This window comes from Antechinus flavipes, chromosome 5, assembly GCF_016432865.1.
Source record: "Antechinus flavipes isolate AdamAnt ecotype Samford, QLD, Australia chromosome 5, AdamAnt_v2, whole genome shotgun sequence".
NCBI lineage: Eukaryota > Metazoa > Chordata > Mammalia > Dasyuromorphia > Dasyuridae > Antechinus > Antechinus flavipes.
In genome coordinates, this window is record NC_067402.1 from 220729741 (window position 1) to 220741606 (window position 11866).

The 11866-nt window shown below is 34.9% G+C and overlaps 1 protein-coding gene across 1 annotated transcript; it reads right to left on the reverse strand.

Moving 5' to 3' along the window:
- Nucleotides 1-10326: 10326 nt before the first annotated feature.
- On the reverse strand, nucleotides 10327-11427 carry LOC127538384 (olfactory receptor 6C2-like). Its single transcript, XM_051962123.1, has one exon. It carries the CDS (start codon nucleotides 11263-11265, stop codon nucleotides 10327-10329), a length of 939 nt encoding a protein of 312 aa, XP_051818083.1. The 5' UTR covers nucleotides 11266-11427.
- Nucleotides 11428-11866: the final 439 nt, after the last annotated feature.

Consider the following 11866-nt stretch of genomic DNA (forward strand, 5'->3'; position numbering starts at 1 on the left):
AGATGGTTCTATTTATTATTCAACAAATGGAACCAATTTTGTTCATCTCATTGTTGAGGAGAGCCACATCCATCAGAATTGATCATCATATAGTATTGTTATTGAAGTATACAATGATCTCTTGGTCCTGCTCATTTCAGTCAGCATCAGTTCATGTAAGTCTCTCCAGTCCTTTCTGAAATCGTCCTGCTGGTCATTTCTTACAGAACAATAATATTCCATAACATTCATATACTACAATTCATCCAGTCATTCCCCAATTGATGGACATTCACTCAATTTCCAGTTTTGGGCCACTACAAAGAGTACTGCCACAAATTTTTTTGCATATAAGGTCACTTTCCCTTCTTTAAGATCTCTTTGGGATATAAGCCCAGTAGAAACACTGCTGGATCAAAGGGTATGCACAATTTGATAACTTTTTGAGCATAGTTCCAAATCGCTCTCCAGAATGGCTGGATGTATTCACAACTTCACCAACAATGTGTCAGTGTCCCTGTTTTCCCATATCCCCTCAAACATTCTGCATTATCTTTTCCTATCATCCTAGCCAATCTGACAGTTGTGTACTAGTATCTCAGAGTTGTCTTAATTTGCATTTCTCTGATTAATAATGACTTGGAGCATCTTTACATGTGGCTAGAAATAGTTTCAATTTTATCATCTGAAAATTGTCTTTTCATATCCTTTGACCATTTATCAATTGGAGAATGGATTGATGTCTTATAAATTAGAGTCAATTCTGTATATATTTTGGAAATGAGGCCTTTATCAGAACCTTTGACTGTAAAAATGTTTTCCCAGTTTATTGCTTCCCTTGTAATCTTGTCTGCATTAGTCTTGTTTGTACAAAAGCTTTTCAATTTGATATAATCAAAATTTTCTATTTTGTGATCAATAGTGATCTCCAGTTCTTCTTTGGTCACAAATTCCTTCCTCCTCCACAGGTCTGGGAGGTAAACTATCTTATGTTCTTCTAATTTATTTATAATCTCATTCTTTATACCTAGATCATGAACCCATTTTGACCTTATCTTGGTGTAGGGTGTTAAGTGTGGGTCAATGCCTAGTTTCTGCCATACAAATTTCCAATTTTTCCAGCAGTTTTTGTCAAACAATGAATTCTTATCTCAAAAGCTGGGGTCTTAGGGTTTGTCAAACACTAAATTACTGAAGTTATTAACTATTTTGTCCTGTGAACCAAATCTATTCCATTGATCAACTAGTCTATTTCTTAGCCAATACCAAATGGTTTTGGTGACTGCTACTTTATAATATAGTTTTATATCTGATACAGCTAGGCCACCTTCATTTAATATTTTTTTGTTAGTTCCCTTGAAAGTCTTGACCTTTTGTTCTTCCAGATGAATTTTGTTATTTTTTCTAGGTCATTAAAATAGATTTTTGAGAGTCTGACTGATATACCACTAAATAAATAGATTAGTTTAGATAATATTGCTATCTTTATTATATTTGATCGACCTATCCAAGAGCACTTAATATTTTCCAATTGGTTAGATCTGACGTTATTTGTGTGGAAAACGTTTTGTAGTGTTGCTCATATAGTTCCTGACTTTCCCTTGGCAGATAGCTTGCCAAAGGTTTTATACTATTGGCAGTTACTTTAAATGGAATTTCTCTTTGTAACTCTAATTGTTGGATTTTGTTAGTGATATATAAGAATGCTTATGATTTATGTGGGTATATTTTGTATCTTCTAACTTTGCTAAAGTTGTGGATTATTTTTAATAGCTTTTTAATGGAATCTCTTGGGTTGTCTAAGTATACCATCATATCATCTGCAAAGAGTTATACTTTGGTTTCCTCATTACATACTCTAATTCCTTTAATTTCTTTCTCAACTCTTACTGCTTAACCTAGCATTTTTAATACAATATTGAATAGTAATGATGATAGTGGGCAGCCTTGTTTCACTCCTGATCTTATTGGGAGTGGTTCCAGTTTATCCCCATTACATATGATGCTTGATGGTTTTAAATAGATGCTATTGATTATTTTAAGGAAAAGTCAGTGTATTCTTATATTTTCAAGTATTTTTAATAGGATTGCATGTTGGATTTTATGAAATGCTTTTTCTGCATCTATTGAGATGATCATATGGTTTTTGTTAATTTGGTTATTAATATGGTCAATTATACTAAGTTTTCTTACTATTGAATCAGCCCTGCATTCCTGGTATAAATCCTACTTGGCCATGGTGTATTATCCTGGGGAGTCTTTTTGCTAATATCTTGTTTAAGATTTTAGCATCAATATTCGTTAGGAATATTGGTCTATAATCTTCTTTCTCTGTTTTCAACCTACCTGGTTTAGGTATCAGTACCATGTCTGTGTTATAGAAGGAATTTTGTAGGACTCCTTCATTCCCTATTTTTTCAAACAGTTTATATAGCATTGGGGCTAATTCTTCTTTAAATGTTTGGTATAATTCACATGTAAATCCATCTGGCTCTGGGGATTTTTTGTTAGGAAGTTGATGAATAACTTGTTCTATTTCTTTTTTCTAAAAGATAAAAATATAAGCAATTTACTTCCTCCTCTGTTAATCTGTAAAGCCTATATTTTTGAATATAGTCATCCATTTCACTTAGGTTATAAAGTTGGGCAACATAACTCCTTATTATTGCTCTAATTTCTTCCTCATTGGTGGAAAGTGCTCCCTTTTCATTTTTAAGACTAACAATTTGATTTTCCTCTTTCCTTTTTCAAATCAGATTTACCAAAGGTTTATTTATTTTATTGCTTTTTTTTTATAAAACCAACTCTTAGTTTTATCTATTAATTCAATAGTTTTTTTTTTTACTTTCGATATTATTAATTTCTCCTTTTAATTTTAGAATTTCAAGTTTAGTATTTGATTGGGGGTTTTTAATTTGGTCTTTTTCTAGCTTTTTAAGTTGCAAGCCCAATTCATTGATTTTATTCTTTCTTTTATTTTATTCAAGTAAGCCTCTAAGTATATAAAATTTCCCCTTATTACTGCTTTGGTTGCTTCCCACAAATTTTGGTATGATGTCTCATCATTGTTATTATCTTGAGTTAAATTATTAATTGTGTCTATAATTTGCTGTTTCACCCAATTACTTTTTGGTCTATTTACCCCTAACTTTTTATTGAATGTAGTTTTTATTGCACTGTGATCTGGAAAGAAAGCATTTACTATTTCTGCCTTTCTGCATTTAATTTTGAAGTCTTTATGTCCTAATAAATGGTCAGTTTTTTTATAGGTTCCATGAACTGCTGAGAAGAAAGTGTATTCCTTTCTATTGCCAAACAATTTTCTCCAAAGATCTGTCATATGTAACTTTTCTAATATTCTATTTACCTCTTTAACTTCTTTCTTATTTGTTTTGTGGTTTGATTTATCTAATTCTGAGAATGCAAGGTTGAGATCTCCCACAATTATAGTTTTGCTGTCTATTTCTTCTTGTAACTCTTTTAACTTCTCCTTTAGGACGTTAGATGCTATACAACTTGGTGCATATATGTTTAGTATTGATATTGCTTCATTGTCTATGCTTCCCTTTAGCAAAATGTAGTTTCCTTCCTTATCTCTTTTAATTAGATCAATTTTTGCTTTTGCTTGATCTGAGATAAGGATGGCTCCCCTACTTTTTTGACTTCACCTGAAGCATAATAGAGTCTGCTCCAGCCTTTTACCTTTACTCTGTGTGTATCACCCTGCTTTAAATGTGTTTCTTGTAAACAACATATTGTAGAATTCTGGCTTTTGATTCAGTCTGCTGTCTGCCTCCAGGAGTTTTTTTGGGAGAGTTCATCTAATACACATTTATGGTTAAAATGACTAATTCTGTATTTTCTGTCATCTTATCAATACCAAATTATACTTTTCTTTTTCTTTCCCTTCTTATCCCCCCTCCCCAGTATTATACTTATGGGCACTACTTGCCTCTCGCAGCTCTCACTTTTTAGAATCCCTCCCACCCCCTTTGAGTCCCTTCCCTTTTTTTTTTATTATACCTTTCCCTTATTACTCTTGCTTTTTTCCCTTTTCCTCTCCCACTTTTTAATGAGGTGAGAAAAGTTTTTTTGTAAACCACATATGTGTATTATTTTCTCTTTGAGCCAAATCTGTTGAGAGTAAGATTCACACAATGTTCCTCCTCCTTCCTAAATTCTCTCAGATATCATAGGCTTCCTTTGCCTCTTCATGGGATATAATTTCCTCTTTTTATTCCCCCCCTTTTCCTTTTTCTGATATTATCTCCTTTCCATTTCTACTCCCATTTTTTATATTATATCAGTAAAATCAAATTATACATGGGCTCTTTATGTATGTCCATAACAGAAATACAGTTATCAAGAGTTCTTTGTACCTTTCTCTGCTTCTCTTCAGTTCTATAGTTGTAAGTGAAATTTTTTGCTTAGATCTGGTTTTATTCATTAGAAACAAATGGAATTCATCTGTTTCATTAAATGTCCATCTTCTTCCCTGGAAGAAAATGCTCAGCTTAGCTAGATAGTTTAGTGTTGGCTGCATTCCAAGTTCTTTTGTCTTTTGGAATATCAGATTCCAGGCCCTTTGATCCTTTAAATGTGGAAGCAGCTAGATCCTGAGTGATCCTTATGGTGGTTCCTTGGTATTTGAATTTTTTTTTCTGGTTGCTTGTATATTTTTTTCTTAGTCTGATAATTCAGAAATTTAGTTACAATATTCCCTGGAGTTTTTATTTTGGCATCTCTTTTAGAAGGTGTTTGATGAATTCTTTCAATGCCTATTTTGCCTTCTCATTCTCAGTTCTCTTTGCCAATTTCCTGTAAAATAGAGTCTATGCTCTTTTTTTCATCATAATTTTCAGGAAGTCCCAATATTACTCAAATTATCTCTCCTAGATCTATTTTCCAGGTCTCTTTTTTTCCAATTAGATATTTAACATTTTTTCTTTTCTTTTTTTATTTTGCTTGACTGATTTTTGATGTCTCAATGAATCATTCATTTCTATTTGTTCAGTTCTGATTTTTAATGAGTTATTTTCTTCATTAGCTTTTTTCTTTCCCTTCTTCTTGTTCTTCTTTTTTTTTTTTTACTTCCTTTTGTATATATCCAATTGTGTTTTTAAATGAGTTGTTTTGCTCTATGGAATTTTTTTCCCATTTCACTATATATTTTTACTGAATTATTTTCTTTTTCCACTTCACAAATCCTACTTTCCTGGGAGTTCTTTATCTTTTTCAATTCACATTTCAGGAAGTTGTTTTCTTTTTCCAGTTTATCAAATTTTTATTTTAGTGAGTTGTATGTCTTTTCTGTATTCTCTTGCAGAGCTTCTCTTTTCTTTCCCCATTTTTCTTCTAGCTCTCTTTTAAGATTTATTTAATAATTTATTCTAGAAGAGCCTTGTGTGATGGGGACCAGGTTACATCCCCTTTTGGTGTTTTGTTTGGAGACTGTCTGCTATTAGTTTCCTCCTTGTTCTCTTTCTGTATAGAAACTATCAATGGTTAGAGTTTGCTTGGCTTTTTCATTCATTTTTTAAAGTCCTTAGGGTCTACCTTCAGGGCAAGGGGATTATCAGCTTCCTCTACAAAACAGAGATAGATAGATGGATAGTAGCTGTCTTGCAAACAACCTCTAACGATAGGCTGAGCTGTGGAAGTGCCCTTGGAAGAGCCCCACAGCGGAAGTGTCTGCCCTGGGAAGCTGCCTTGGTGTGGAAATTCTACTGTCCTGGGCAGAACCCTCTTTCTCTCCCCCTTGCAGAATTTTGGCTGCCCTGGACAGAGGCTCCTTGGTGTGCAAAAGTGTGGCTGCCCTGGGGAAAAGCCCTGTGCTGCAGAATGCAGTTGTACAGCTGTGCTGTGGTCCATGCTGAGTCACTTCTGGTCCTGAGTGGGTGTAGCCAGGTCCTGTTAAATTTTTGGAGTACATGCTACCTTTGTCATTTGTGTAACTTCTCTGCTTATCTACTGCTTTGCAACCAAAGCAGAGCAGCCAACCAATGGCAGAGTCCTCCCTGCAAATTCTCCACTCATGGAGACCGGCCCCACCTTGGTCCCATGCACTAGCTTCTGTCTTCTGCCTCCCTGCCTGTGTTGTTCTGCTCCTGCTGATCATGCCAAATCTTTTCTGATGATCTTCCAGATTATCTTTGGCTGGTAATTTGTTGTACCCTCAATATTCGTGGATTTTACCAGTCAAGCACTATTTCTGAGGCTGAATTTGGTAATTAGTAGTGAGGGTAGAAGGGGAACTTAGAATGATGTGTGGGTCTTCTCCACCATCTGCTCCCCCCTCCCCATCATTTCTTATAGAACAATAATATCAATTATATACTTACATTCTTATGCCATAACTCGTTTAGCCATTTCCCCCTTAATGGTATCCACTCCATTTCCAATTCTTCTTCACTACAAAAAGAGATAATGCTGGTTTTTACAAATGTGGTTCCTTTACCCTCTTTTATTATTTCTTTGGAATACAGACCAAGCAGTGACACTGCTATATCAAAGTGTATGCACAGTTTTATAGCCTTCTCCAGAATTGTTGGATCATTTATTTCACAATTCCACCAACAATGCATTAGTGTGCCAGTTTTCCCACATCCCTCTTCAACATTTACCATTTTTTTCAGTCATCTTAGCCAATCTAAGAGATATGAAGTGTCAACTCAGAGTTCTCTTAATTCATATTTCTTTCACCAATAGTGATTTAGAGGATAGTTTCCTACAGAAAAATGGTACTGGCATGATTCTTGGTAACTTTGAGAGTGTTGCCAAAAAGCCTGCTTCTATATTCAACTATTCTTGATTTTCCCAATTGCTAATGTAATTCCTCAGCAGCTACATTGTACTTTTATACAGATTCTATATAATATACCCGCATGTACCTCGGTGTCATATGCACATGTGTATACTCACATATCAGTCATGATTATATGGCCTATTTGCATATACATATTCCGAGTGAATGGGATAGCAAATAGATTTGCCATTTTTTATCCAGTTTATTTTGCAGATGAGGGAACTGAGACAAACAAGATTAAGTGACTTGCACATGAGGGACATGCAGATAGTAATTGTCTGAAGTCTAGATTACAACTCAAGTTCTCCCAACTCCAGGCCCAGTGTTCTAGTACATTGTGCCACTGACCTTCCCAGACCCAAATTATGCAGGACTTTAATTGTGAATTTGAGGAAGTTGTGTTTAACTTTAGCAATTAGATTCTTCATCAGCTTAATGACATGGTTAGACTTATGTTTAGGAAGATTATTTTGGCTATGATGTGAATGATGGATGGCAGAGGGAAATACTGGAAATGTTGAAACCTAAATCAACAAGATATTTTAATTGTCCTCATAAGAGGTCTGCAGCTGAAGGTTTAACATGCAAATTGATTCCAAGAAAGAAATTTGGTGAGCAGAGATGAGCTCCTTCTGGGAAATATGCAAAATCACATAAATAATAGTACTAAGTTATAACAACATCCACATTCATTAAAAATGTGTATAATGAAAATATGCCTATTAGTGTTCAAGACAAATCTCATGAACATTAGAATCATACTCATATATGTTAAGTATTGTGGGAGAGAGAATTCATAAGGTCATTTAAAGTCAGAGTACATTGCAAGGTCAAGAATGCCAATAGAGTAATCATGAAATAAAGTAATCAAAAGACAATTTCAAGTCAACATATTGGTATCAGAAGCAGACACTAAGATCTAGGGGGAAAATAGGACAGGAAATAAGAATCAAGTTTGCTCAGTTCAGTCCAGGAACAAAGGAATTCATAGTCAGGAGCAGTAAGGAAACTCTTCCAATGTATGTTCACAATTTGGAACAGGGAAAGGATGATCCATTTTTATAGGAAGAAATCATTTCACAATCTCAATGGAGCATACCCCTTCCATAGTCACTCTTCATATTTATACTTCCCTTGCTAGGGTAGGTTCCAGAAAAAGAGATTGTTACTATTTTCAGGATACTAGGAGGTAACTCCATTGGTGACTCTTCCAACACTGCCTCTTACTTATATGCTTAATATTAACAATCAGCCTATAGACTTATTTCTTTAACAAGAATGTTTAATTAAATGACATGGCACCACCAGCAATGGCAAAACATTTACCTTTATATAGGAGGCTCAGTTATCTTTACCTAACACACAAACTCAAACTAATAGCACCTTGACAGTTCCAGGCAACTGGTATGACTAATTGGAACTGCAGGGTCTCCATATCCTTTCTTTCTGCAGATAGTCCTCATGAAATTAGTTTCAAGGCATGATGTCAGGGATGGACAAAGGATGGAAGAGTTGCTCATCTGATTTGACACCTGGATAGGCACACCTGTTAATCTCACATTTATGAGGCATTGTAACTTGACAGGATGGGTCAGTTCACTGTAGGTTGATTATCTTCTAAGCTAGCTCCTAATGATCTGCTTCAACTTAACTAAATTCAACAGGTCATTGGAAAGTTGTAACCAGACAGAGTTCAGCAGGCTACTCTGATCCTGTTCTATTGCTGTTGATGGACTGGACAAATCACTTGTCTACATGATTGTAGCCCTTTCTATGCTCTACTATTTCATGAAATCAATCCAATTTCATGATCATTATTTCCAGGACACTATCTATATATTCAATCATCTTCCTACCCCTTTTCTTTATGCTTTCAATTTTAACTAACATTAGGATCTTTTCCAATGAGTTTTGTCTTCTCATCATGGAGCCAAAATATTAGAGCTTTTGTTTCAGTATTTGACCTTCTAGTAAATAGCATGAATGAAGTTCTTTAAGTATCAACTAATTTGAGCTCCTTACTGTCCAAGGGAGTCTTTAAAAATTTTTCCAACCTACAATTCAAAAGTGTAGATGCTGTGTTGCTCAGCTTCAGGAAAAGTGCTTCTGTGCTCTTTCATTTGGGGCAATGACAATTATCCTAAGTTCTCAGAATCTTATTTTGTTGAACTCCTTCAGAACCTAAGTTTTGAGATTTTTCAAAATCAGGCAGGACGTGAGAGGGGACTAGGCTAGAATCCCTCTAGACATAAGAACTCTTACTAAGGCTTTTCCCTCTTACCTGAATGGTGATCAGTTTACTAATTACACTTTGCAGCTTCCTTTTAAAATCAGCACACAAAGATACATACGCATTTTGTCCCTCAACTCTAGTGCATTCTAACTGACTTTTTCTTTTCTTTTTTTTTTAATAATTACTTTATATTGACACTCGTTTCTGTTCCGATTTTTTTTCCCCTCCCTCCCTCCACCCCCTCCCCTAGATGGCAAGCAGTCCTTTATATGTTGGATATCTAACTGACTTTTTCATATGCAGAACAATCTTTGGTTTGTTTCTGGGGTGGGGAAAGGAATATATATAAACAGGCCCACTTATATATGTACACACATATATATGTGTGTGTGTATGTATAAATATATAACACACTTATTAAAGTCTTCTATACATTTCAGTACCTCATTTTTAAGTTCCTCTTCATTTTTTTACTTGTTGAAGTATCCCTGAGTCATTCCTTCTTATGCCAAAAATTTAAAGATCAGAGTTAACATCACAAAAACTCTGGTGCAAAATCCTCATTTTATCTATGTGGAAACTAAGGCCACACATCAACTTAGTGGTTGATTTATAATTGACCAAATTTCCTGATTGCCTATCCAATGGCCATTCTACTTCTTTAGTGAAGTGATAATTAAACAAACGCTCAGAATATACTTGCCAATCCAAACACAGCAGGCAGGGTCTGAATATCATTTTTACTTTGTCATACAGAAAAAGTGGTACTGGGTGGAAAGAATACAAATAGTTGCTTTCATGGGGTATAAGTTTAAAGAAACACTGGAAATATTGTTCCATTTTGTGCATTTGTTGTCCCTTAAAACTCACGGGCATAATTTTATGTATATTGCTAATTTTTCCTTTTTATCATGGGAGCATACACATTAGGGTAGAGAAGACACCCATAAATTTCCTGAAAGTTCATTTTCATACTACTTTAAAATGAAAACTTTAGTTGAGAAGGGAAAGATAATGACTTGTTCTTCAATATGCCTTGGGCATGCTGGAGAAAAGAGTGGCACTGATGGCTTTGCACAGCCTTGTCCAATTTACTTGCAAATTAAGACATTATCTTCCTGATTTTATTGGTCTTCTTTGAGAACATAGGAAGAATAACAACAGTCCTGAGAGCAATAGATAAAGAGCTATTGAGACTGGACAGCACCTAGGAAAATACAAAATAGTGTAGGTTGTCCAGAATACATATAACAGTTAGTAATAATTTACTTTATGTCTTATGACTTCGTATCTCAATCATGGTAGTCTCTTAATTTTTTGTGAGAAATGCAATTCTTTTTATTGAATCCCTAAAGGCTTGTTTTACTTGCTTATTTCTGAGGGTATAAATGAAGGGGTTCATCACTGGGGCCACTGAAGTCGTGAGCACTGATACTACCTTATTCAAAGCTACCCCTTCCTTTGCAGAAGGTTTGATGTAGATGAAGATGCAGCTGCCATAGCTTATGGACACAACTATCATGTGAGAGGAACAAGTAGAAAATGCCTTTTTCCTTTGTTGGGCAGAGGGAAATCTGAGAATTGTCCTAATGATATATGTATAGGACAGAACCACACACACCAAAGTGATAATTAATGTCATTATAGCAAAGATTAAAATCATCTTTTCTATGAGCTTTGTGTCAGAGCAAGTGATCTTTAGGACAGGAGATGTATCACAGCCAAAAGAGTCAATGATATTTGAGTCACAGAATTCTAGCTGGAGTCCCAGACTAAGTGGTGGAAGAATAATCATGAACCCAGCTAGCCAACAACAAAGAACAAAAGTAGTACAAACCCTATTATTCATGATAATTGTATAATGAAGAGGCTTACATATAGCCACATAGCGATCATAGGACATAGCAGCCAAAAGAAAAAACTCTGTTGCACCCAAAAGGATGACAAAAAATATTTGGGTGGCACAAGCATTATAGGTCACAGTATTGTCCCCACTTGATATGCTATATAGGAATCTAGGAACACAGACAGTTGTGAAGGAGACTTCTAGAAAAGAGAAATTGCGGAGGAAAAAATACATGGGGGTTTTAAGGTGAGGATCCGATAAGGTGAGGAAGATGATTGTCAAGTTTCCAATTACACTCAAAATATAGGTGAGAAGAAGAAAGACAAAAAGGAAGATTTGTAGATGTGGGTCATCTGTAAGCCCCTTCAGGATGAATAATGTTATTCCTGTGTGGTTTCTCATTCTTGACTTCTGACATTGGAAAGACCTATATGAAAAGATTAAAAAAAAAAAAGATTGAATTGGAGTTGGAGTGTAGCAAATTATGGTTAGAAATGGGATTTAGATAGAAACATATCCAAATTTATTACATGATTTTTCTTCCATAATTGGCAAGAAATTATGGAAATGTTAGCCTTGAATTCATGTGAGTGTAAAGAAAGAATTTTAATTTAAATATATGGTAATTCAGCTCTTCAGCCTCCTGGTAATGGAAGAATTTCTGGTCACTTCTATTTGAACCTTTATCTTAGACCTCAATTCCTTTTCTGTGTTTTTTACATTTCTGAGGATAAGTGATTGAATACTCATTTTAAGATGGCTGTGTACAGTCTTGGAGTTGATTTTATGAGTCTGAGAAGTACAGACATCTTTGGTCTTAAGTCAATGTCAGTTGCCCTTCAGGAAAATGTCCTTATCAACTATTCCAGTGATTCTTGGATAGTATAAGTGGCAGCCCATGAAACACAAATATTTATTTTGACTTGCCAGAAGACAAGAATTTAAAGAGAGTCATAAGATGAAATATACCACTGCCTTTTAAATCTGTAAACTGCTTTATGTT